Source organism: Aulonocara stuartgranti (assembly GCF_965226115.1).
Source record: "Aulonocara stuartgranti genome assembly, chromosome: 18".
NCBI classification, from domain to species: Eukaryota; Metazoa; Chordata; class Actinopteri; order Cichliformes; family Cichlidae; genus Aulonocara; species Aulonocara stuartgranti.
The window spans coordinates 27,949,194-27,976,729 of NC_138954.1; the positions used below are offsets into that span (position 1 = coordinate 27,949,194).

At 43.0% G+C, this 27,536-nt stretch overlaps 3 protein-coding genes and 1 long non-coding RNA gene across 7 annotated transcripts in view; 3 read left to right on the plus strand and 1 right to left on the minus strand.

Moving 5' to 3' along the window:
* LOC309693519 (caspase-8-like) overlaps positions 1-4,331 on the plus strand; it is a 92,036-nt gene extending 87,705 nt beyond the window's left edge. For both annotated transcript variants that reach the window (XM_082512816.1, XM_082512815.1), the window contains one exon: positions 4,246-4,331. The gene's annotated coding sequence lies outside the window, so the exon portion shown is untranslated. The remainder of the gene's footprint in view (positions 1-4,245) is intronic.
* On the minus strand, positions 1-17,517 carry LOC309693522. Of its 3 annotated transcripts, XR_014272659.1 has the most exons (4): positions 16,690-17,517; positions 2,426-2,578; positions 1,965-2,054; positions 1-781 (listed from the first exon to the last, which is right to left on the minus strand). It is a non-coding gene; the product is annotated as an uncharacterized lncRNA (long non-coding RNA). The 3 variants fall into 3 exon arrangements; XR_014272660.1 differs by having other exon boundaries at positions 1,965-2,578; XR_014272661.1 differs by lacking the exon at positions 16,690-17,517 and adding an exon at positions 3,391-4,224 and having other exon boundaries at positions 1,965-2,578.
* LOC309693516 (caspase-8-like) overlaps positions 12,897-27,536 on the plus strand; it is a 26,281-nt gene continuing 11,641 nt past the window's right edge. The window contains exons 1-3 of the mRNA XM_082512806.1: positions 12,897-13,736; positions 13,862-14,205; positions 14,282-14,291. Of these exons, the coding sequence (XP_082368932.1) occupies positions 13,869-14,205; positions 14,282-14,291 (347 nt within the window). The 5' untranslated portion in view covers positions 12,897-13,736; positions 13,862-13,868. The remainder of the gene's footprint in view (positions 13,737-13,861; positions 14,206-14,281; positions 14,292-27,536) is intronic.
* On the plus strand, positions 23,938-25,504 carry LOC309693521 (uncharacterized protein). The gene is made up of 3 exons (XM_082512818.1): positions 23,938-24,507; positions 24,762-25,044; positions 25,226-25,504. Exons 1-3 carry the CDS (start codon positions 24,281-24,283, stop codon positions 25,319-25,321), a joined length of 606 nt encoding a protein of 201 aa, XP_082368944.1. The 5' UTR covers positions 23,938-24,280; the 3' UTR covers positions 25,322-25,504.

Consider the following 27,536-nt stretch of genomic DNA (forward strand, 5'->3'; position numbering starts at 1 on the left):
TTGCAGGTCAAAACCTTTATTCAAGAGACGCAAAAATAACATTGATACAGTGACTGTCAAAAATTACAGCACTGATCATACTGTGACATCTTGGTTCAAAACAGCACACTTAGAAATATTCAACGTTCTTTACTTCAACTGAATGAAACTGAAAATACCATTTCACACGACCCATATGGGATATTTAGACTGTATAACTGTTCACGCTACATCTCTTCACTAGTAAAAGAAAGAAAAAATACAAACAGAAATTGAAAAATGCTGCCAAACAGACAAACAGAGAACTTGTACAGAGCAAAAGGAAAAACAAACAACAACAAAAAAATGGCCCTGTCCTCATGGCAGTTGCAGAGTATATAAAAATGAACCCTGCAATCTGTTCCTGGAATTGAGCTTCAAAAATGCAGCAGAACAAGTGTGAGATTTAAATGTCCTCTCACCTAGAGCTGATCACCTCACATGCATAACAGTGAGCTTTCCTAGCAGGAGCAGTTTTGTCTTACTTGTGAGCTTTTCTTGAGAGCTGAGTTGCATCCAACTCCATTACCACCCTTTGAATCACCTCAAAAGTGTAGCAGAGTTGTGATGGGTAACTCATATTGAAGGAATAAAAAAGGTCCAAACAGCATGGCTACTGCAAAGGTCACGTTATCCAGATCTTGAAGAACTACTATACCCTCGATGATGATGCCAACATCAGTAAAGTCATTGCCTGGCGCATCCTCTGGAGAAAGATGTTCATTGTGGTTTTCTCAATCTGTGCAGTGGCCTCAGTCAAGTCCTGGTTAAACACAAAACATTTCTTTAAGATTCCTTTTTAAACTCATCTCTTTTGAATCTACCAGTTCTATCCATCCATCCGCTTCCGCTTCTCCTTTTCAGGGTCGCAGGGGGTGCTGGAGCCTATCCCAACTGTCATTGGGCGAGAGGCAGGGTACACCCTGGACAGGTCGCCAGTCTGTCGCAGGGCTAACACACAGGGACAGACAACCATTCACACTCACATTCACACCTAGTGGCAATTTGGATTATCCAATTAACCTATCCCCACAAGTTGCATGTCTTTGGACGGTGGGAGGAAGCCGGAGTACCCGGAGAGAACCCACGCAAACACGGGGAGAACATGCAAACTCCACACAAAAAGACCCCGGCCTGATGGTGGAATTGAACTCAGGACCTTCTTGCTGTGCGGCAGCAGTGCTAACCACCATGCCACCGTGCTGCCTAACTCTAATAATAAAAAGCCAAAACAATCTTACTTTTAAATGTGGTATAATTACTTTGAAAACATATGTGCATAAACAGTAGAACAGAGAAGCTGGTAATAGTCAAAATAGCTGAAACAACTTAATTTAAAATATATATTTTTACATTTCTTTGTGTCTGATGGTGTTGACTAAAACCTTGCACTTCTCCAGCAAAAACATGATCTACCAGTTCTAATGTTAGAGTAATTTAAACCAATGCAAGCAACATAGTAAATAGCTATAGCCAAAGAGTGGCCTGCCATGCTGCCATTCATGGTCTAACAGAGTTTCTAAGAGAGGGTGAAAAACATAATAATTTCAAATACTTTACATTAGTTTTTGTTAGAAAGACACCGGCCCATCAGAAATCCAGGTTATGTCACTCAGAAGATGTTAGAATTTAGACTTTCAGCCCCACAATTTGGTTAGCTGTTGATCAGTTGGTCTTTTTTTTTTTTCAAACAAAAGCTAATGTAAAGGATTTTCCTTTGTTCACTAGAATGACAAATTTAAAGTTTTTTCACACTGATGTGAACCCTAATACAGGGGTGGGGGTGAGGCCTCAAGGGCTGGCGGCCGAGTTCACTACCAGGCCTCATGTGAACTTCAAATTATTAAAGAGGACTACTGGTCCTAACCAGTCCAATGAGGATCAAGTGGATAACTGAATGCATTTTTAAATGTTGCAAAGCCACAATCTACTCATAAAACACTCACCATGAACTCCTGCACCAAGATGTTGCAATTGTCTTTCACACAGATGCGGAGCACTTTGATGAGGGACTCCCTTCGAGCATTAATGTCATCCTTAAGTATTATAACAAAGAAAACAGAGATTTGTGAACTTTTCAGTAGCACAGAAGAAAATGATCCCAGACAAAAACTCTTGACTTTTTAAACCAGTCAACATGCAACACCAGCATCTACAAAGCAATATCAAAAGTTCCTGTTTGACATCAACTTTATGGATATATAGTTTCCAGAACATATATTTTTAAAAAAAGATACATTTTTCTCAGTGGGCCAGTAAATGCATGACGGAAATTATGGCATCCTTTTAGTGGAATCAGTACTCACAGGTAATAGTTGACTGTTTTAATGGATGCAGCATAAAAATCTTTTACTGACCTAATGCAATACATATACACTTTGTAGTTAAAGAATTTTAAAGTTCTTACTGTCATCATGGCAGCTACATCCTTTAGCTTTGTGCCCTGTTTCCTCGATCACTTTGCAAACACTTTCAGCAGACTGTCAGAGAGAAACTTAGCTCCGTCAGAAACCTTGACAGTAAAGGCAAGGTTGGGATGCGCTGGAATGCTGCATTTTATCTGAAATGACATAAATTTTAAAATCTTACTTCTTGCATACAAGTGTATCCATAAATCTGCTCCTTCATATTTGTGTGACCTGCTCCATATCACCACTGTTTCCCGCACTCTCAGATCATCATCTGCTATTCATCTTACTGTTCCGTCCTCACACCTTATCACTATGGGGAACAGAGCTTTCAGTCGCTCTGCTCCTCGGCTCTGGAACTCTCTTCCTCCTGCACTAAGAAATATTGACTCCCTCTCCGTATTTAAGACACAGCTCAAAACACATCTGTTTAAACTGGCTTATTCGCTTTAATGCTGATTTTATCTGTTGTCACGCTCTGTTTTGTAATTTTAACTTATTTTATGTATTTTATGACTATTGTTCCTTTTATTAATTGTGTTTTTTTGTAAGGTGACCTTGGGTTTCTGAAAGGCACCCTCAAATAAAATGTATTATTATTATTATTATTATTATAAAATTATTTTGAAATAACAGCAGGCACTGTGCTTGGTTAATCAGTAATGTTTTGTTGAATAAAAACTGTGTTTCCAGATCTTATGGGATTAAAAAAATCCAAAGATGTTTGTTTTTGATTTGCAACCCAACAACCCACAAGTTACAACCTCATTTTAGTTCAAGTGTGCATTAATGTGAGTCCAGTATTCACCTTTCTGACAATACATACAGGTATAAGTTAAACCTATGGCAGATTTTGGATTTCTCAGTCTGTTTGATTATGCATGCACCTAATAATTATAAAAAAAAAACCTTATTATAATTAAGTTACAGAAACCTTAAGCAAAAGTAGAATATACTTTCTAACCATAACACCTTGAACCCACAATCCATCAGCTGACTCCTGGTGAAATGCAGAATAGAGGTCATCTTTCAATGTGCAGCAAAAAAACCAAAAAAAAAACCAAAAAAAACAAAAACAAAAGGACAGCAGGTGAGGGCAGGAGGGGTAGGGATGTAAGCTAGCATAATGTCGCTGATGATATTAGCTAAAGCTTTTCAATGTCCAAAATCTCACTAATACCACGGTGCAGTAAATACACAATGTAACTGAAGAGTCAGTTGGCAAATCTATTCACACAGAAAGCCAAATTATGTTATGAGTGCCTCGTAATTAGGTTTAATGTGATATTACGGCTCTTGTGCCAATGACAAATTCAGATGAAAAAGCGCCAATTCTTTGACAACAGATAAAACAGCAAATAAGCTAACGGCTCTTTTTTAGCATGTTACATGGCGACACTCTAGACGTTTAACTACATTTGGCTGAAATATGGTAAATATGAATTCAAAAAATCAAGTCATACCAAAAAACGTAGAGTTGGCTGCTCGACTTGACTGAGATGGATACCTTTTTTAAACCACGATCCAAAGCCCGCGAGATGAAATCACGCGTGGTTTCACGAGATTTAACGTTGCTATCTTATTGACTTACTTCACCTGAACATGATATAAACAATTTAATACACCCTTTCTGCATATCATGTAGTTTTTACACTATATAGTTACATTTAACTTTAAAACATGAGACAATTGTGTTAAATACATGCAAGATGCTTACATAAATCCAAGAGATGGCCAGTCCGTTTTTGTTTTTTTTTCAGTGTACTGTGTCTACTGTTGTGTTTGGTTGTTTAACTCAGTTTTATTGTTCTTCCCTCAGATGTTCTGCCACAAGATGGGAATAAATACGGTGGCCCTGAGAGGCCAAACGGACTGCAACTTCAGAAAACACCAGCAAAAAGAAAAATGCTGCAAATAGAAGAACCCAGCAAAAAGAAAAATGCTGCACTGCAACTTCAAGAAAAATGCTGCACTGCAACTTCAAGAAAAATGCTGCACTGCAACTTCAGAAAACACCAGCAAAAAGAAAAATGCTCTAAAAAGAAAAACACAGCAAAAAGAAAAACGCTGCACTGCAACTTCAGAAAACACCAGCAAAAAGAAAAATGCTCTAAAAACAAAAACACCTGCAAAAACAAAAACACCCGCAAAAACAAAAACTCTGCAAAAAGAAAAAAGCTGAAAAAGCACACAAAACACAATAGAAATGTTTCTGGGGAGACAATCGAATTTCCCAGAGGAACCCACCCGAGGGATTAATAGTTCTATCTTATCTTATCTTAATCCGGTCTTTAAGGTATGACGTGACGAATCCGGGCCTAAAGTAGTCTGTGTTTAATATGGCTTTTGTGTTGTTAACATGTTTAATGTTTTCTATTTTGGCTCAATGCTTACATATATGTGTAAAAAGAAAATGTACAAGTTGTGATAACTGTTTTTGATAGAATGAAGACTAGACTGATATATTAAATATTCCTTTATTGGGTGAGAAAATCAGACCATGTCATAACTGCTTTAGATATCAGAGTCTTAAACAGGCTGACTTCTGCTAAATGGGTCAAACTGGGCAGAAAGCCTACAAACACATAACATCCTTATAGAATATGATGTAACACTATAGATCAACTTATCTCAGAATATATAAAGCATATAAACAATTACAGCAATATGATACAACAAACACAGCAGTGCTACTAATCCAAAATACTCAAAGCTTCATAGAACTAAAACATACATTTATTTTTAGGTCCATTCTGCTGCTGATACATACTTTAAGTTTCTGAATATTAAACTTGTTGCTGCCTTTCATAGTGTGTAATTTGAAGGCCCTGAGTACTTTCTCCCACACTGAAAACACTGGGATGATCAAATTATTTGAACATTACCTAATAAGACTGATTCAGGACAGGTAAATGGTCTGTATTTGCATAGCGCTTTACTTGGTTCTAAGGACCCCAAAGCGCTTTACACTATACACAATCATCCACACACACACACACACACACAAGTGATGGCAAGCTACATTGCAGCCACAGCCGCCCTGGGGCGCACTGACAGAGGCGAGGCTGCCGGACACTGGCACCAACGGGTGAAGTGTCTTGCCCAAGGACACAACGACCGAGACTGTCGGTCGTTGTAAGCCCAGTAAGCCACCCCCGCTCCGCCACTGGCTGTTACTATTTAAACGATTTTAGGACAGAAATATTAGCCTCTGTGATGAAGTAATGAGTTACTACTTAATAAAGTTTCCAGTAAAGTCATTAATCGCAGCCACAGATTGACAGTAAATATCCCGATTAGCTTCAATGCATCTATAAAAATATGTGCAAGTTTCAGTGCTTCGTTTACATTGTATGATACTTATACTGATCTAGAGTCAGTGTAAAATACAATCCTAGCTGTCTGAACAAAGTCTGCCTCATTTAATCCTGCATGACAAACCTCAGGATGCAGGTTTATTGAGCCTCCTTCCTGCTGGCACAGCTGAGAGTCAGCTGGAAACTTACAGTAACGTGGACATCATGCAAAGACTGCCAGACTCTGTAATACTGTAAATGATCAGTGACTCAGGTTAACACTAAACTTTAAACAGTACCTGTGTGTGTGTGTGTGTGTGTGTGTGTGTGTGTGTGTGTGTGTGTGTGTGTGTGTTCTGAACATCAAGAATCAGGATGGAGTCAGGCTGCATCTGAGCACGTAAATAGCAGGGGGAGGTGGGGCTTGTTCTTTCTTAACCAATTCGGTTTCAAATTTATTCTTTGGGGTTTCTTATATGTATAATATTTATATTTTATTATCGATTTAAATGAGGTCAACTCAAGTGATTGACAGCTTGGTGATGAATCACACTTAACAATAACAACGTTGCACTGCATTACTGAGGCCTAAAACTCACTGCGCTACATACCAAACTGCACCACTGTGGAATACTGTCGAAGAATAATGCTGTCCAGGAATATAGTTAAGATGGCTAACTGACAAACACACATGTAAGCTGTACTACATTCAACTATGTTTATGTGCTGTGTTCATTAAAAGTCACTTGTTCTTTGCTGACGACTTCATTATCAGCCACCATTGCAATAATAAATAAATAAAAACACGGGCCCATTTTAACCCCTGGCTATGGCACACGATTTTGCCTTTCATGTCTTTGATATCTCCTGGTGATGAATACACGAGCAGGACTGCCTTTCACGTGTTTCTGTTTAGGCTCAAGTTTTTATGTTTGGAGGCTCCCAGTGACGAAATACAACAAATAATGGCAGTTTCTCAATTCTCTCGCCAGTCCGGACTTTGTCGATTCACATGGGAGTCCTGACTTCCCGAGGACGGCAGTGTACGTGATGACATCTCCGTTCCTGAGTTTTTACTGCGTTTCCTTCTTAATGTAACTGTGATTAATATTTGCATTGGAAATTACACATGAAATGAAAAAAATGCACATGATGTAGTAGATTTTTTTTAAGAAAAAAATAATTAAAAAGTACCTTAAGCACTTTGGCAAAATTTGCTTTTACGTATCATCTGTTTCATAATGTCTAATAAGCTTCATACGGTTAAGCAAAGCCACTACATGTCAGAAACACAAGCTTAATCTCTCTATTAATAAACACATGTATGCCTGAATAAAGACAAACAGGTGAGATGTTAGAATGCTTTTATTTTCATTTTAATAGACACTCAAAACTTACAACACACAGCTGCTGGTGTTTGGAAGAGAACTGAACAATATTTAAAATACAATCTTCAGGATGTCCACTTATTAACATGCTATTTTTGCTCCCGGTGAAAATGTTTCTTCTTGTATTAAAAATATTTTTAATGTTAAATTCAATTCACAGTCAGCCGTTTAAATAAGAACAGTGTGGAGGTATGTAATAACGACAGGAGAGGTCTCTGTGTCTCACACTGCGAGACCCAGGTTGACAAAAACGCCTTGGCCACCACTGCTGCGGTAGTGGACGCCAGGGGGACCGCCTCCGGCCACCTGGTGGTCCGGTCAACAACAGTCAAAAGGTGCGTAAAACCTTGTGACTGCGGCAGAGGACCCACCAGATCGACATGCACATGATCGAAACGTTTGCCGGGTATGAAGAACGGCTCCAGGGGCGCCTTGGTGTGTTTATGAACCTTCGCACGCTGGCAGGGAATGCACGCCGACGCCCATTCCTTAACAGATTTGCGAAGGCCTGGCCAAACAAATTTAGAGCTGACCAGTTTAACAGAGGCCCGGACCCCTGGATGAGAGAGAGCATGTACCGAGTCAAAAACTTGACGACGCCAGGAAGCGGGAACCACTGGGCGAGGGCGGCCGGTGGAAACGTCACAGACGAGGAGGGGACCACCGTCCTGCACGGGTCTGTCCTCTAGTATGAGGCCCGTCTGGGTGGATTTAAGCGCGAGGATGTCCGGGTCACCGCTCTGATCGGCAGCCATGGCGGAGTAGTCTATGCCGAGAAAGACGGGAGAAACCAGCGCACGGGACAAACAGTCAGCCACATGATTGGATTTACCAGCCACGTGCCGAATGTCTGTGGTAAACTCAGAAATGGCTGCCAACTGGCGCTGCTGGCGTGCACTCCATGGATCAGAAACCTTGGACATGGCAAACGTCAAGGGTTTGTGGTCCACGTATGCGGTAAAGTGACGACCCTCGAGAAAAAACCGGAAATGACGAGTCGCCAGGTGGAGCGCCAGTAGCTCCCTGTCAAAAACACTGTAATTGCGTTCGCTGTCACGTAGCGTACGGCTGAAAAAGGCGAGCGGTTGCCAGACACCCGAGATTCGCTGTTCCAGCACCGCACCCACTGCTATGTTCGACGCATCGGTGGTCAACGCAATCGGCGCTGAGGGGGATGGGTGGGCCAGAAGGGCAGCATTAGCCAATGCTGACTTAGCATCAGAAAACGCTTGGATGCTTTCCGGAAACCAGTCAACGGAGTCATTAGCTTTCTTACCTTTTAACGCCCCATAAAGGGGCTTCAGCAGATGTGCCGCTCTGGGGAGAAAACGGTTGTAAAAATTCACCATCCCCAAAAATTCCTGCAGTGCCTTAACATTCGTGGGATGTGGAAATTCCGAAACAGCTCGGACTTTGTCAGGCAACGGAACCCTCGGCGGAAATACGGTGCCCAAGAAAATCGAGAACGGGCAACCCAAACTGGCATTTAGACTGATTAATAATCAGTCCATGCTCCGCCAAACGCTGAAAAACCTGCCGCAGATGGAACATGTGCTGCTCCTTCGAGCTGCTGGCCACCAGTATATCATCAAGATATACAAAAACAAAGGGCAGCCCGCGCAAGACCGAGTCCATCAACCGCTGGAAGGTTTGGGCGGCACCTTTCAGGCCAAACGGCATGCGCAGAAACTCGAAAAGGCCGAAAGGTGTAATTACGGCGGTTTTGGGGACATCCTCCGCGCACACGGGAACCTGGTGATATCCCCCTACCAAATCGATCTTCGAAAAAACCGAGGTCCCCGCAAGATGGGCGGAAAAATCTTGGATGTGGGGAATGGGATAACGATCGTTCTCTGTGACATTATTAAGACGGCGGATATCCCCACAAGGTCGCCACCGACCATCAGATTTAGGCACCATGTGTAACGGAGAAGCCCAGGCACTGTTCGAACGCTGCACGATGCCCAGACGCACCATGGTGGCAAATTCTTCCCGAGCGACAGCCAGTTTGGCAGGGTCGAGGCGGCGCGCGCGCGAACACCGGGGGCCCTACTGTAGTTATGTAATGCTCCACCCCATGCTTCGTCACAGTGCTCAAGAAAGTGGGGACAGAGAGTGAGGGAAACTCAGAAAGCAAACACTGAAAAACGTCACCCGAATCTACTGAGTTAGCATGCACCACGGGCTGAGCACCCCGAGTCAAACAGGGTAATGAGGAAAATGACACAGCATCAATTAAACGTCTGTTAGCAACATCAACCAGCAGTCCGTGAGCACAAAGAAAATCAGCGCCTATTATAGGCACAGAGCTAACAGCAACAACAAAGTTCCACTGAAAGTCACGGTCGTGAAAGCAAACAGTCACCAATCTTTCACCGAAGGTTTTGATGGGAGAGCCATTAGCCGCTGTTAGCAATGGCCCGCAGCCCTCAGCTAGCCTGTCCGAGCCAGCCGGGGGAAGAAGGCTCTTCTGTGAGCCGGAGTCCACCAGGAAACGCCTCCCCGAGCTTGAGTCCTCTAAGAAAAGCAGCCTTTCCTTGTTGCCAGCGGTCGCGGCTGCTACAGAGCGCTGACATGCCCGTTTCCCTGGGTCTGGAAACTGCAAGGCGGGAGACAGCGCCGTGCCTTCGCTCCAAAACGCTGGTGATAAAAACAAAGCCCCTTTCCGCGGTGCCGCCGTGCAGCGATTCCGGCCACCGTGGACGAGTCGGAGGGCCCCTGGAGCATCGGTGAGGGGGCGGGGGAAAACGCTGGTGAGTCCTGAACAATCGCCTGGATGCCGAAAGTCCTGGTAGCCAGGAGGATGCGATCCGCCTCTTCCACAAGGGAGCGGTAATCCTTCGTGGCCAATAGCGGGGAGTTGGCAAGGCCAGCGCGCACTGGAGCCGGCAGCTGTCGGAGAAAGAGGTGGGTGAAGAGAAATCCTCCGTCATCCGCGCCCAGCAAGGACAGCATGCTCTCCATGAGCTCGAGAGCGGTGCTGTCGCCCAGGCCCGCGAGGGAAAGGAGTTTCTCGGCTCGCTCAGCATCAGAGAGGGAGTAACGCCGCAGCAGCAGCGCCTTGAGGGCGGTGTACTTGCCTTGGGCTGGGGGGTCCCGGAGGAGAGTCATCACGCGGCGGGTTGACAGCGGGTCAAGTGAGGCCACCACATGGTGGTATTTAGTATCGTCAGCTGAAACTCCACGAAGAGCAAACTGAGCTTCTACGTGCACGAACCATGAAGGAGGATCGTGAAGCCAAAAATCCGGCAATTTAAGCGCCACAGCAAACGCAGCCATCGGCGGAGGTGAAAGTCCGGCGGCAGCCGATGCTTCCAGGCTGGAGCTGGCTTCGTCGTCGAGCCTTAGCATGTTCGCTACAGGGGTCACCAATGTGGAGGTATGTAATAACGACAGGAGAGGTCTCTGTGTCTCACTCCAACTTTATTAACTGACTCTCAGAACTTCACATATATTGAGCGCCAAAGTCTCCACCCCAACACTTCCCTTCAACTTGGGTGTGAGTGGAGCCACCTGGTGGTCCGCCACAACAGAAGATTTTACATCGGGGGGGATATGACGGGTGAAATTCAAAGTACACTGACAGCTCTCAGAGTAAGGCTTCAATATTAAATTAAACGGTCCAGTTATGAAGCCAAACTGATTTAGTCAGGAACCAATAAAACACCGAAATAAACCAAACATTAACATTTAGAAATGACTTATAGATCATGTGCCTCTATTCTAAGCGCACGTAAATAATTTTTGCAAGTACAAATGTTGCATTTTGAGGAGAAAAATTCTCAAGAGAGTACAAACAAAAAGAAAACCCTTTTCACTAGCACTCAAAAACTAATGTGTACACTTATGTCTACATTTTTATTTTAAATGTGAACAAAATGATAGCAGAAGAGCTGTCACGTGTCTGGCCATAAGAGAGTGGCAATTTGTTTGTTTGATTGTTCGATTAAAGGCTTCAGTTGAAAAAAAGAATTGCGTTCACGTTTGCAGCTTGGTCTTGTTGTACAATATTTTAAATTTAAAACAAACACTACTTTTAGAAAATATTTGCAGGTGTTTTCTTGTTTTCTTTAGTTTGGTGAAACTAAACCTTTATGGAGTTAGTTCAGTTACAACAGCATTTGTTTCATTTTTATTTTGTTACTATATACTATATATACTGATTTTGTTTTTGGTGTGTGTGTGTTTTGTTTTTGTTTTTTCCTGCTCATTTTCTGTTATTTTTAGGTTTTTCTTTGACCCTTAGTCTGTTGTAATTATGCAATTTTTATTTTTATAGTATGGCTGGTTTCATTATGTCTATATCCTCAGGCCTTTTTACCTGTAGTCTGTGTTCTGTTCATAATTCTAGTTTGATTGTATTCTGTTCCTTGGTTAAGTTTATTTTACGTTCCCGTGTTTCATCCATATCTTATTTAGTCGCCATTTCCTGTTTTATTTTTTTAGTCTGTCTCCTGTGCGTTTTTGCTTCCCCTGTTTAGTTATCTGATTATTTTCACCTGTTTCTTATTTTCCCCCAGATGTGACTCATTCTCTATTAATGCTCCATCTGTCTGTATATAAAGTCTCGGTTTGTCCTAGCTTTCTGTTGTGTTGTACTTTTTGTCTGCCCGTGTGTTTCCTTCCATTTTGGCTCAATGGACTTTGTGTTTCTGCAGGCTAAATGAAGCTTTCTGAAGCATTTAAGCTTGTACTGAAAAACGGTTCATTACTGAAAGCTTTTCAACACAGTCTTCTTTGGTGGCATCAAAACAATATGAAGAGCAACCTAAATCTAAAACTTGAAACAAACTTCTTCAATTGCCCACTCAAGAGAGCTGTGTTCATAGCTTCTGTTTAATGGCAGCTCTGACTGATATCGGGCTGCTGTTTGTTCTATTCATCCATCCATCCATCCATCTTCATCCGCTTTGTCCGGGGCCGGGTCGCGGGGGCAGCAGCCTAAGCAAAGAGGCCCAGACCTCCCTCTCCCCAGCCACCTCCTCCAGCTTATCCGGGGGAATACCAAGGCGTTCCCAGGCCAGCCGAGAGATATAATCTCTCCAGCGTGTCCTGGGTCTGCCCCGGGGCCTCCTCCCGGTGGGACATGCCTGGAACACCTCACCTAGGAGGCGCCCAGGGGGCATCCTTGTCAGATGCCCGAACCACCTCAGCTGGCTCCTTTCGATGTGGAGCAGCAGCTGCTCTACTCTGAGCCCCTCCCGGATGGCCGAACTTCTCACCCTATCTCTAAGGGAGAGGCCAGCCACCCTTCGGAGGAAGCTCATTTCTGCCGCTTGTATCCGCGATCTCGTTCTTTCGGTCACTACCCACAGCTCGTGGCCATAGGTGAGGGTAGGGACGTAGATCGACCGGTAAATTGAGAGCTTCGCTTTTACACTCAGCTCTCTCTTCACCACGACGGACCGGTGCAACGTCCGCATTACTGCAGCTGCAGCCCCAATCCGTCTGTCGATCTCCCTTCTCCCATCACTCGCGAACAAGACCCCGAGATACTTGAACTCCTCCACTTGGGGCAGGAACTCATCCCCGACCCGGAGTGGGCACTCCACCCTTTTCCGGCTGAGAACCATGGCCTCAATTCAATTTTATTTATATAGCACCAAATCACAACATCAGTCGCCTCAAGGCGCTTTATATTGTAAGGTTGACCCTACAATGATACATTCAGAGAAAAACCCAACAATCTATGACCCCTATGAGCAAGCACTTTGGCCACAGTTTGAAGCGGAAAAACTCCCTTTTAACAGGAAGAAACTTCCAGCAGAACCAGGCTCAGGGAGGGACGGCCATCTGCTGCAACCAGTTGGGGTGAGGGAAGGAAGACAGGATAAAAGACATGATGTGGAAGAGAGCTGAAGATTAATAACAAGTATGATTCAATGCAGAGAGGTCTATTAACACACAGTGAGTGAGAAATGTGACTGAGGAAGAAATACTCAATGCATCATGGGAATCCTATATGCCTTAGCAAAAAGGAAAGATTTTTTTTCCTTACACAATTCCACTTGTTTTATGACATAAAATAACTAACCTCCATCCTCAGATATCAGTGTGTGGGAATGGGGCAATGGGAGTGGAACACCTGAGCCTGAGGCAGCAGGTTGGCAGATATGTGGTTTATTTTACACATATACAAAGGGTCTGCCTTCACCAAATAAATTATCATGGTAAATACAATGCGCACCATAAATTTATTTCTTAAAATGCAGCTTTTATGTCTTTTAATCATGATTTACAATGTACAGTTGCACATGGGCGTGCACACACACACGCACGCACGGATAAATTCAGTGTGAAATTCACTGTGAGATCTTTACAAAATATGTTATGTTTGTGTAATACTGTGCGTTTTTGCAGCAGGGTGGGGGATTTGTGGGGAATACTCTCTGCTGCGACAGGGATGCTGCAGCACAGCTTCTTCTCAGTGCTACACCAAAGGCTGTAAACCTGTTATTCCTGCTGTCCAGAAGTAGAGGGCGCTATTGTATAGCGTGTAGTCGTTATTGGAGGATCTGAGTCACTTCCGAGTCTGTTCTCAGAAGGCGGGATAGTTTCGAGCTCAATGTTATTTGAAAGAAGGAACGAGGTTTCGTTTTCAAGGACAGCAGAAGTTCCAACTGACCGTAAGAGAATTACGTTTTATGTAATATAATGTGCAGCTATTATTACGATAGTAAGCTGTAGTAAACCACTTCCTTCTCATAGACAGTAGTGTTTAGGATCACCTCTGACTCTTTCCTTTGCGCAGATTCAGCATGTCGGCCCAAAATGCAATAAGGAGCAATAAAACAGCCATTCATGAGATTTTGTCCGGAGACTACGGGCTAATTCTCAACAAAGTTGATGAGAATAAGCTGATCACTCAGCGGGAGTACAAGAATCTTAAAAGCATCAACAACGCAAATGCGGAGACACACGTCATTGAGCTCGTGGATAAGATCATGAATAAAGGAGAAGAAACATGCAAAGACTTCCTGAACCTCCTGCAAACCGATGGCGCCATTAAAGAAACGTTCCCTCTGCTGGCGAGTTTACAGCTGAGTTGTATCCCCCTTTTATCCGAGCCTGTCCAAGTGTCTTCATGTCAGCACGGTAACACACACGTAACACTGTATAGAAATACTGTTGTGTTTGGTTGTTTAACTCAGTTTTATTGTCCTTCCCTCAGATGTTCTGCCACAAGATGGGAATAAATACGGTGGCCCTGAGAGGCCGAACGGACTGCAACTTCAGAAAACACCAGCAAAAAGAAAAATGCTGCAAATAGAAGAACCCAGCAAAAAGAAAAATGCTGCACTGCAACTTCAAGAAAAATGCTGCACTGCAACTTCAGAAAACACCAGCAAAAAGAAAAATGCTCTAAAAATAAAAACACAGCAAAAAGAAAAACGCTGCACTGCAACTTCAGAAAACACCAGCAAAAAGAAAAACGCTGCAAAAGGAAAAACACCTGCAAAAGGAAAAACACCTGCAAAAGGAAAAACACCTGCAAAAACAAAAACACCTGCAAAAAGAAATACACCTGCAAAAACAAAAACACCTGCAAAAACAAAAACACCTGCAAAAGGAAAAACACCTGCAAAAGGAAAAACACCTGCAAAAGGAAAAACACCTGCAAAAACAAAAACACAGCAAAAACAAAAACTCTGCAAAAAGAAAAAAGCTGAAAAAGCACACAAAACACAATAGAAATGTTTCTGGGGAGACAATCGAATTTCCCAGAGGAACCCACCCGAGGGATTAATAGTTCTATCTTATCTTAATCCGGTCTTTAAGGTATGACGTGACGAATCCTACTTCCGGGCCTAAAGTAGTCTGTGTTTAATATGGCTTTTGTGTTGTTAACATGTTTAATGTTTTCTATTTTGGCTCAATGCTTACATATATGTGTAAAAAGAAAATGTACAAGTTGTGATAACTGTTTTTGATAGAATGAAGACTAGACTGATATATTAAATATTCCTTTATTGGGTGAGAAAATCAGACCATGTCATAACTGCTTTAGATATCAGAGTCTTAAACAGGCTGACTTCTGCTAAATGGGTCAAACTGGGCAGAAAGCCTACAAACACATAACATCCTTATAGAATATGATGTAACACTATAGATCAACTTATCTCAGAATATATAAAGCATATAAACAATTACAGCAATATGATACAACAAACACAGCAGTGCTACTAATCCAAAATACTCAAAGCTTCATAGAACTAAAACAAACATTTATTTTTAGGTCCATTCTGCTGCTGATACATACTTTAAGTTTCTGAATATTAAACTTGTTGCTGCCTTTCATAGTGTGTAATTTGAAGGCCCTGAGTACTTTCTCCCACACTGAAAACACTGGGATGATAAAATTATTTGAACATTACCTAATAAGACTGATTCAGGACAGACAATTAAATGGTAAATGGTCTGTATTTGCATAGCGCTTTACTTGGTTCTAAGGACCCCAAAGCGCTTTACACTATACACAATCATCCACACTGGTGATGGCAAGCTACATTGTAGCCACAGCCGCCCTGGGGCGCACTGACAGAGGCGAGGCTGCCGGACACTGGCACCAACGGGTGAAGTGTCTTGCCCAAGGGCACAACGACCGAGACTGTCGGAGCTGGGGCTCGAACCGACAACCTTCCGATTACAAGACGAACGCCCAACTCTTGAGCCACAATCGCCCCATTAGTTAGTTCTAAACTTTTCTAGCAGTCCTTCACAAACAGGGAACACTCTGTCTATTCTCTCCATCTGTCAGCTGCTGCTGGCTCTTCCTCCTCCTCTTCCTCACACACTGCTGAGTTTGTCCTGGTGGATCATCAGGGGTGCAAAGCCTCAGAGATAATGTGCAGCAGTGGGTCCCTCAGTCTGTCTTCACTCTGGACACTTGCAGTTGTCACACATGGAAATCAAATGTGTGATAAGCTGCAGGATTCAAACCAATGGCGTGTCCAGCGGGGTGGTCTGGGGGGGCACAGGCCACCCCCCCCCCCAACCAGACTGGCCACCCCAGGTGCCATCCCGAAGCTAAAACAATAAAATTTAATGAAATATCAAATGTACGATTATGGTTTCACAGTGAAGCTCAGATATCCGAGGGTAAGTGAATGCAGCACCGGCTTCTGCACTATGCGCATCATGTTAGCAAAGGTAGGAGAGCCAAGCACGAAAGACGGCACCGCAGATTAACAAGTTAACATAGCTGGACTAGCCATCGGACATTTGCACGGTGGGCTGATGACTTATTTATGAGAGATGGTGGATTGGCCAGATGCTGGCCGATGTGTAAAAATAACTCAGTTGTTTGGTGGTGGCTATGGCGGAGCTTCCACAGAGGCAACAGGTGGATGAGGGAAGGTGAGGCAGGAGGAGAGACCCGAGGCGGCTGCTGGTGTTCCAGATCAACTGGCGTTAGTCGAACAGATGTGTGGCAGTCTTGCGTTTCAGGAGCTGCTACCGACAAACCAGCAAAAACACGCCAAATGTGTCATCTGTGACACTTGTAAGGTTATCTCAAACACACTCCGTCAGTCTTGATGCTGTTGAACAACAAAATGTTTAAAAATGTGGCGAGTTTACCTGGTGATATCCTCATGCGCAACGCAATCATGAAAACAGCAAACAATTAACACCATGCCGATGTTGTTCACGGGACAGCAAGAGTAAACGATCAGGAGACTCTTGTCGTCGTTATCGTCCCCCTCGCACGGTTTATTTCTCCGAATTCAGCGTTTTTGCTTCACAACTACAGCGTGCTGTTTACTTTGTGCACTAACATGGAGTCGAGTCAACCAGCGCCACCTCTGGCCAAGTGCCACAGCCTACAGCCAGATCAACTTGTGACACACATCTACACCACGTTTGAATTCGTGTCATGCACATTTGTACCTTTCAATTGTGTCTGTTTGTGCGTCATGCAAATAAACCTTTGAAATGAATGAAATGACACTAATATTTCACTAGTGTTGTAACATCACATGTGTCATCCAGGGAAGGACGGATGTTGTTTTGCTGTGCTATATTTTAATATGAAGTGTATTTACTTAGTTTTTATATTGCATGTATCGGTCATTGTTAGATTTGTATTGTTGATTGTCATTTATGCTTAGAAACATTTACCCACATATGCTTAGAAGTGTATAATCATTTGTAGATTGAAAGAATGTCTCATCCTAGGAGGTCTGTAACAGCTCTGTGTAGCATGAAGGGGGAGTGCGTTCACTCCCTCTACAGAGTGTTCCGGCGTAGATCACACCTCCTAGGAGAGGTCGTATCTTTTCTTATTGATTTATGGTATAGCAAGCACACGTATATCTGTTTAAGTATAAGAGCCTTTTGTTCAGATGGACCGCTAGACTCCTGGCACCAGCTTTGGGGAGTCTTCACAGGGTCACATCTGGACACCACACACACACACACACACACAGTATTCTTTGTTCACATGTATACCTATGTAAGATGTCATATGTTAATGACCCTATGCATATTCATGTAACCACAATAAAAGGAGTGCTATGGGGAGCCTGGCTGAGAGTCTGACGGAGGTCAAGTGGTGGAACGACACTCGGCTCCAGCCAGCTTTCCCTCATGCATGAGTAAAACCAGCCTGCTTGTGTCTTGCTTTGCAGTGTAACTATATTGTCTTCAACGTTCCAGCGGATAGGTACAAGCTACAAACCTATCAGTCATGTTTTGTGCAGTGGTTATGTTGTTGCATGTTTTCGTTATACCGTCAAATTGTCCTGGAGAGACTCCGCCTTTTCCCCCGTTTTTATTGATTGGACACACCTGAGAGGGAGGCAAGATAATTTACAGAGTGACATATAAGACGGCTGGAGTTGACTTTGAGGAGAGGACCAGCGCACAGAGGGCCAGCGCGCAGATCGCCAGCGGGGAGTGACAACACCAGCGGGGAGAGTGGAGACAGCACCAGCGGAAGGCACGAGACGGCTGTGTCGATTTGCAGTTTTAAAGAAGCGGCGGGCGGAGTTGAGAGCTCTGCCCACCCGGGGTAAGTCTCTGACTTATCCCTTTTTATGAAATAAAACTGTCTAGAAGAATAGTGACTGCCGCTCCTCCCTTTCTCCAGCATATCGGGACGCGAATGCGGAAAGGAAGGAGAGGACTCCGCTGGGTTTCCCTTTTTATACTACTTCGCCGGATTTCTTAGCTCCCTGGGACTTTTAGGTCGTGGCGCAGGCCACTGGACTTTTAATGTTGTGTTTTATTGATTTTTATTGTGTTACCCCTTGGCCAAGGTTGTTTTAATTCATTTTACATTTTTAACTATTTAAATATAATAAATTATATTTTAATTATATAGTTTTTAATCGTGTGCTTTCCCTTGGCGGCTCCACTGCTCAATCCGGTTGGAGGAAGATTTTCTTCCTTCGCACAAAACCCACTGTGGAAGTAAAACCAGCCTTCCGCCTCCGTTACATGTCGTTAGTGTAGTCTGCCTGTGTCTTTTCTCTGCGAACAAACATTTTAGAGTTGGTTGTTATATACAGTCTTTATAAGTGTGGTTAATCTAATAAACATTTGTAAGGAGATGGCAGTTACTGTGAATTCACAGCAGTTACACAGTGATTAGTAATAAACAGCCAGTGAGAGTGAGTGGATTTAAGAAAGTCAGTGACTCAGGTGTGTCGCTTGGTTTGTCATCTGTTTGTGAGACTGGAGGAGACGTAGAAATCCTTTGTTTTAAATCTTAGTTAGGAAGGTTCCTGTTTGAAAACAAGGACTCTTTGTGAGAAATGCAAGAAGTACATCTGCAGAAAGCACACAGTTACATTCTGTCCATCATGTGGACAAAATAGAAAATGTTGAGCATTGAAAAACTGAGAACGTTGGGCAAGTTCAAAAGAAATGTGTTTGTAAGAACGAAAAACCAAATTGTTCCTAAAATAGTTATGGAAAGTCTAACTGTTGTATGTCTGTGTTCTACATGTTTATCTAATGGAAAATAAAGTTGCTATTGTTTTATTGCAGTTTTTGGATAATTCTGAGTGGATTTACACAGTACGGATCTAAATGACCCGCAACAAAATCAATGTCAATTGTTTGTTCTTCAACTTAATACAAGGGTTAATTTCCAAAACTTGCTTATGATCTTCAATTTGTAGCAGATCCACTATCACACAGCAGCTGGAGCAGTCTCCAATGGAGGTCAGTCCACTGCTGCCACCTGTGGCCAAGTACCATAGCCTACTACTAGATTAACTTGTGACACATCTGCACCTGCTGCTATGATCACATTGAGTAGAGGCTGAGTGGCTGCACTAACCCCTGGTACATCCAGATCTACCCACAAACATGTTGACAGATACAATCCCGGCAATGTGGATTGTCAACACTAAAAACAATCAGTAAGCAAAGACAACAGGGATCAATTTCTTCTGTTTATTTAGCACCCACAACATTTGTAGTCGCGTTTTGTAGAAGCTTCTCGGATGAGAGGTGAAACGTCTTCAAGCAACTTAAAGAAGTCCAGACGCTTTTCTTTGCAAGCTCCTTTGACTACGGTGACCTGGATGACTGAGAACCTTCACAGCCATATTGCCGTACATGTTGGGAGGAACACCCTTCAACTGGTGCGGGAGTATGAAAGGGAATCGAGGAAACTAGCGGATTATAGGAACCATCTCCGTTTCAACCTAAGATGTAGACAAAGCAGAGTTGTTCCTAAGAGCCTGCGCCTTGGATCCACTGTCAGGGGATACAGAGCAGACTTGATTCTACAGAGCACAAAATCACCTTTTAAGTGAAAGGATAAGACAGGTCCATTTCACCATAGATGCCCTCCAGATCAAGATCAGCCAGACCCTGCAGGAACTGGAAATCCTTCTACCCTCTCCAATCTTAGAAGGGGTTTACAAGTTTGTGGACAAGGCTCAGCGGGCCCAACACTCTAAAGGAGTGTCAGAGTGGGTAAGAACACCTCTTCCACCCTTGTGGTCAACACCGGTGCCCCTCAGGGGTGTGTTCTGAGCCCTCTGCTATACACTCTCTTCACCCATGACTGTATTTCCTCCTGCGCGTCCAATCTCATTGTTAAGTTTGCAGATGACACTACAGTGCTCGGACTTATATCCAACAATGATGAGACAAACTATAGGACAGAGGTGCAACAACTAGAGTCATGGTGCCACGACAATAACTTGGTCTTAAACACCAAAAAGACCAAGGAGATCATTGTAGATTTCCGGAAGAGGGGTCATAACAACCATCTGCCTCTCTTCATTGGCAGTGAGGCGGTGGAGAGGGTGAGCAGTTTTAAATTCTTGGGGGTAACTGTGACCGAGGACCTGTCCTGGGGCAACCATATCACCTCAGTTGCACGGAAGGCCCAACAGCGCCTCTACTACCTGAGGAGACTGCGGAGAGCACACATTCCCAGATCTCTGATGTTGAACTTCTACAACTGTGCCATCAGCAGCGTTCTGACGTATGGATTTCTAGTGTGGTTCCCCAGCTGCACCAAGGCCGATCAGCAAGCACTCCAGCGGGTGGTGAAAGAAGCTGGCAGAATTATTGGAACAAGTCTGCCAGAGATCAGTAATATCTTCCCCACTCGCTGTCTGAGGAGGGTGCACAGTATCCTGCGGGACCAACATCACCCTGCGCGCCACCTTTTCCATCTGCTGCCCTCAGGGAGAAGGTACAGGTCTATACAGGCCAGAACATCCAGACTGGCCAACAGCCTGTATCCACAGGCTGTGAGGCTCCTGAACTCTCTGCCCCCCTCTCACGGACAATAACCATATCCAACTTCTTAATAGCAATGAACTGGTCTGCATTGGTGCATCATATCTTTATTCTCTTCCCCCTCCTGCCCCCCCCCCCCCTCTTTCTTAAATAGATAACTATCATATCTGATATCATATCTCACAGTACAATAATATTGAATGGGTTGCATTGTTGTATTTTGTCATGTTTCTCAGGTCTTTGTCTGAATTTCTACGAACATTATTGCTAAGGATTGTCTTATTGCATTGGAGTCACACTGGGTTAAATATGTACACTTGGGTTTTAAGGGGTATTTATTATTTTCTTCTTTTTTTGGGGTTGTATGGAAGCCCCAAACGCAATTTCATTGTTCTTGACAATGACAATAAATAAATAAATACTAAATACTAATACTAAAAGACAACGCAGGAAATTTCACACCTTGCTTTCAAAAACACACACTCCTCATCCTGAACCTACACAACCCAGAGAAGAAAACACACCTTAAGTCAGTCAGGAGAAATGGGTTAAGAACTTTTCAGACAGGATTCTCACTGAACCTGAAAAGAGAGTATTAGCCAAAGGACTCAATTTTGCCATTTCTCCACAACAGTTGCCCATAGTGGACCTCATCACAGCCACAGAATCTGCCATACGGATTAATAAATTATCACAGACAGAAGCAGAGCAAATCAGGATGAAAGTCTCAGCCACGCTCTCCAGTGCCAAAGTCCCTCCATCCAACCTCACAATACAGGAAAAGAAGGCCGTCGCTTCCCTGAGCAAAGACCACAACATCACTGTTTTACCAGCTGATAAGGGAAGATGCACCATGGTCCTAAACACTACAGATTACCATACAAAGATCACTACTCTCCTCAGTGACAACAATACCTACGAAGCCCTAAAGCGAGACCCCACAAGCAGCTACAAAAAGAAAGTTATAGCTTGCCTTCAAGACTTTGAAAAGGACAAAATTATTGACCGCCTTACATATCACCGTCTTTACCCAGGTGATGCCATACCCTGCATCTATGGACTTCCTAAAATCCACAAGGAAGCTGTCCCACTCAGACCCATAGTCAGTAGCATAAACTCAGCCACTTATAACATTGCTAAACACCTTGCTACCATCCTTGCTCCTCTCGTGGGGAACACCCCACACCACATCAAGAACTCCACCGACTTCACCGACAAGGTCCAGAAACTTACCCTGGATCCAGATGAAACCATGGTGTCCTTTGATGTAGTCTCTCTCTTCACTTGCATACCCACCACGGAGGCTGTGGAGACTGTCAGAAAACGACTACAAGAAGACAGCTCCTTGGAGGACAGGACCAACTTCACACCCGATCAGATCTGCACACTGTTAGACCTCTGCCTCACCACTACATATTTCAAGTACAACGAAGGCTTTTACAGACAAAAACATGGCTGTGCCATGGGCTCCCCCGTGTCACCTATTGTAGCCAACCTTTACATGGAGGAAGTGGAAAGGAAGGCTCTTGGCTCTTTCAAAGGAAGAGTACCCAGCCACTGGTACAGATATGTGGACGACACCTGGGTGTCTTTACTGCCCACCTCTGCTGTTGTCCATGTCCAGGTTAATGCATGCACTGTTGATACTTCCGCTGAAGTGTAATGACAAGTGAAACCCACATTTGCTGTTTGTACATTCTTCTAGAGCCAAATCACACGTACAAATATACATTGCAACACGTGCTCACTCCTAACCAGTGTTGCCAACTTAGCGACTTTGTCGCTATATTTAGCGAGTTTTCAGACCCCCTTAGCGACTTTTTTCCCCCTAAAAAGCGACTAGAAAATCTGGAGACTTATTCTGGTGTTATTGGAGACTTATTTATGACGACTTTTTGACATGAAAACACGTATCACTCTTGCTCTCAACAAGCAGCGGTGCTGCCGTGGGCACCTCACTCGTGCCAAAGTGCTCATGGGCGGAGGATAGTCCTCCCCCAGCTGCTATCAGGGCAGGAGATGTTCACACCTATGCATCCAAACTGCAAATGAATCGCGCATGAGCGAAGCCGCTGCTGTTTTGTGGATCACAAGGTTTAATTCATCAAATATGCGACTCAGGGTCAGGCTCCATCTGCTTCACTTATCAACGACTATGGAAAGTCAGCGAGTGTCAATAATGTTAATGTGGTTACGTTAGTAATAGAACGAGTGCTAATATAACAGCTTTAAGATGCATTTCTAGATATTATTATGTGTTTTACTGTCTTTATGGTGCTAGCTTAACATTACGATGTAAAGGTTAGCTTATATTACAATAAGGCTGTTACCAGAGGCGGAGGCAGACATTTGATACACCCGGGGCTTAGCCCTAAAGGGTAGTATGCATGAATCAGAATCAGAACTAGATGATAGTAGCACGAAAAATCTTCATAGACCTGCACTACACTTATTTTTTTAATTCTACCAAAGTCCACTATTTAGTACACTGAAAGTTTATATAATTGTTTAGCCTTGTTGTGCAAACAATCCTGCATAACTTAATAAATATAGAATTTGAAAAATAACAAACCTAAAACGAAACACTAGGTACAAGATACATGAGTACCTATGATACGGTGATACTTTTGTTAAACAACCATTTGACTAACATGTCTGTGTCACCTGCTCTTGTTCCATCTCTGTTCTGTCCTCATTCTCTCTCTCTCCCTCTCTGTTCCTCTCTCTCCCTCTCTGTTCCTCTCTCTCCCTCTTTGTGCTGACAATCAAGCCAAACATCAACATCATCAAATATACAGTTGAAACCAGATATTTACACACTCTTCAGATCAAAAACACAAACACTTTTTTAATTGTAACATCAAATCAGACTAAATGTTTATTTTTTTAGGTTGATAAATATAAAAAACCATATTTGTTAACTTTAAGCCACCCCCCGCTCCGCCACTGGCTGTTACTATTTAAACGATTAAACGATTTTAGGACAGAAATATTAGCCTCTGTGATGAAGTAATGAGTTACTACTTAATAAAGTTTCCAGTAAAGTGATTACAGTTTTTGCCCGTTGCTTGAACACTATAAACCCATGCTCAGACTAAAGTAACACAATGTGAAGCTTTTGTTACCATACCTCAAACACATGTACCCATACCTTAAACAAAAGCGCTGCTTTGCACCCCAGTACCAATTATGCAACACTCCTACTCCTTTATGCAACACACCTACCCCTTTATGCAACACACATGGTCCTGCATGCTACACTCTATTTCATACATAAGACACTTCGCTCACAAAATGAAATCTCAGGGTGCCATTCGGAAAACACATGTATCCAAAATACAAAACACATCGGATAATTGCAACCACTCAAATACACACCTGAAGGCACGTACTTGCAAAACCGAACACCAATTAGCCAACTACAAAAAGCCCTCAGCGTAGCCATTTCAAGAACTTTGCAAGCATGGATGGAGGGAGAGCAAGAGGAAGAGGTAGAGGAGGAGGAGGAAGAGGAGGAGAAGGCCGAAGAGGCCATGAATGGACCCATATTTCTGATGAAATAAGAGCAACTTTGGTGGACCATGTCATCAACCACGGCCTGACTATGAGGGAAGCTGGGCAGAGAGTCCACCCACATCTAAGCCGCTTCACAGTGGCATCTGTAATACGAACATTCCGACTAGAAAACAGGTATGTCTTCACCTCCATACCTTCTGCTCTACTCAGATGGTTTTATAGCACTGTTCTACAGTATATCACATTACCATATCAAGTGTACGGGGTGCTAATGCTCCTTTTGCAGCCAAAGTGGTAGTTTCTGTGAAACATACCATGATTACTTATATTGAAGTACAGTGTTGTACAGTGGATGATACAGTATATATAGTGAAGTACTGTAAGAAAAATAAGCAAACCGATGACAATATGTGGTTGTATTTCTCTAGAATGACTCGAAGACCTTCTGGGGGAGGACGCCAATGCCTGTTCACACAACGGCAGGAACTTGCTGTTGTGGACCTAGTGAGGGCAGACAATGCCATCCGTCTCCACCAGCTACGACGGAAAATACTTGCAGACAGGCGAGTGTTCAGCAACATAGACCATGTGAGCATCACCACCATCAGACGCATCTTGGGTAAACACAGCATCACCATGAAGCAGCTCTACAGAGTCCCATTCGAGAGGAACAGTGACAGGGTCAAAGGACTTCGAGCTGAATATGTACGGGTACGTGTAACTGTCCCTTACATTTACAATAGAGTATTGGTGAAGTCCAGTAGCAGCTGAATATGTACCATATCAGTACCACATGGATCTATTCTGAGAGCTACACAGGTACCTGTGTGATGGGGTGAGGGTGCTGTATGTGTAGCACTGTAGTACAGTGATATGTTCCCCTTTTTTTCAGAGAATCTTGGCCATGGATGGAGCTGCACAGCCTCATGAATACATTTTCATTGATGAAGCTGGATTCGACCTGAGCAATGCGGCGACATTCAGGTGACAGCAATCCATGGATGGTTTTGACATGGAAGAGGATATTTTCCCCAGTGCCTAGCGGGAGAAGACATTGCTTGCGATGTTGATGAGGTCCTGTGGCCAGACCCCAACAGACGGCGGGATCCATGAGCCCACGTATGCACAATTGTCATGATTTTTTGTTTACAGTATAGTGTTTTTTCTATTACTGTATTATGGGGGTTTTTTTGTTTTTGTTTTTTTTGCTTTATCTGAATTCATGGTACTGCGATGTACACTATTGAGTAGGTCTATTTGCGTTTTTGGTTGTTTGGAAATGTGTCTCCTGTAAATGTGCCTTCTGAATACACAATGGAAATCAAGGACTGCAGTGTTTTATGTAAAGAAGACTAGTGTGTTCCCCCTGATCTGTAAGTGTTTGCATATGATGCAAGTATGTGTCATTTTGTCAACAGAGTTACATTTTGACAGAGGAATGTTAGGTTTTGACAGCAGAGTTTAGGTTTTGGGAGTGGAGTTTCATTTTGGCACAGATGTGTATGGTATATTTCCCAGTGTTGTGTCGTGTTTACTTGTGTTTAGAGTTTTGGCACAATGAGCGACGTTTTGCCAAATGTGTTCAAGCAACGGGCAAAAACTGTAATCGCAGCCACAGATTGACAGTAAATATCCCGATTAGCTTCAATGCATCTATAAAAATATGTGCAAGTTTCAGTGCTTCGTTTACATTGTATGATACTTATACTGATCTAGGGTCAGTGTAAAATACAATCCTAGCTGTCTGAACAAAGTCTGCCTCATTTAATCCTGCATGACAAACCTCAGGATGCAGGTTTATTGAGCCTCCTTCCTGCTGGCACAGCTGAGAGTCAGCTGGAAACTTACAGTAACGTGGACATCATGCAAAGACTGCCAGACTCTGTAATACTGTAAATGATCAGTGACTCAGGTTAACACTAAACTTTAAACAGTACCTGTGTGTGTGTGTGTGTGTGTGTGTGTGTGTGTGTGTGTGTGTGTGTGTGTGTGTGTGTGTGTGTTCAGGCTGCATCTGAGCACGTAAATAGCAGGGGGAGGCGGGGCTTGTTCTTTCTTAACCAATTCGGTTTCGAATTTATTCTTTGGGGTTTCTTATATGTATAATATTTATATTTTATTATCGATTTAAATGAGGTCAACTCAAGTGATTGACAGCTTGGTGATGAATCACACTTAACAATAACAACGTTGCACTGCATTACTGAGGCCTAAAACTCACTGCGCTACATACCAAACTGCACCACTGTGGAATACTGTCGAAGAATAATGCTGTCCAGGAATATAGTTAAGATGGCTAACTGACAAACACACATGTAAGCTGTACTACATTCAACTATGTTTATGTGCTGCGTTCATTAAAAGTCACTTGTTCTTTGCTGACGACTTCATTATCAGCCACCATTGCAATAATAAATAAATAAAAACACGGGCCCATTTTAACCCCTGGCTATGGCACACGATTTTGCCTTTCATGTCTTTGATATCTCCTGGTGATGAATACATGAGCAGGACTGCCTTTCACGTGTTTCTGTTTAGGCTCAAGTTTTTATGTTTGGAGGCTCCCAGTGACGAAATACAACAAATAATGGCAGTTTCTCAATTCTCTCGCCAGTCCGGACTTTGTCGATTCACATGGGAGTCCTGACTTCCCGAGGACGGCAGTGTACGTGATGACATCTCCGTTCCTGAGTTTTTACTGCGTTTCCTTCTTAATGTAACTGTGATTAATATTTGCATTGGAAATTACACATGAAATGAAAAAAATGCACATAATGTAGTAGATTTTTTTTAAGAAAAAAATAATTAAAAAGTACCTTAAGCACTTTGGCAAAATTTGCTTTTACGTATCATCTGTTTCATAATGTCTAATAAGCTTCATACGGTTAAGCAAAGCCACTACATGTCAGAAACACAAGCTTAATCTCTCTATTAATAAACACATGTATGCCTGAATAAAGACAAACAGGTGAGATGTTAGAATGCTTTTATTTTCATTTTAATAGACACTCAAAACTTACAACACACAGCTGCTGGTGTTTGGAAGAGAACTGAACAATATTTAAAATACAATCTTCAGGATGTCCACTTATTAACATGCTATTTTTGCTCCCGGTGAAAATGTTTCTTCTTGTATTAAAATATATTTTAATGTTAAATTCAATTCACAGTCAGCCGTTTAAATAAGAACAGAAGATTTTACA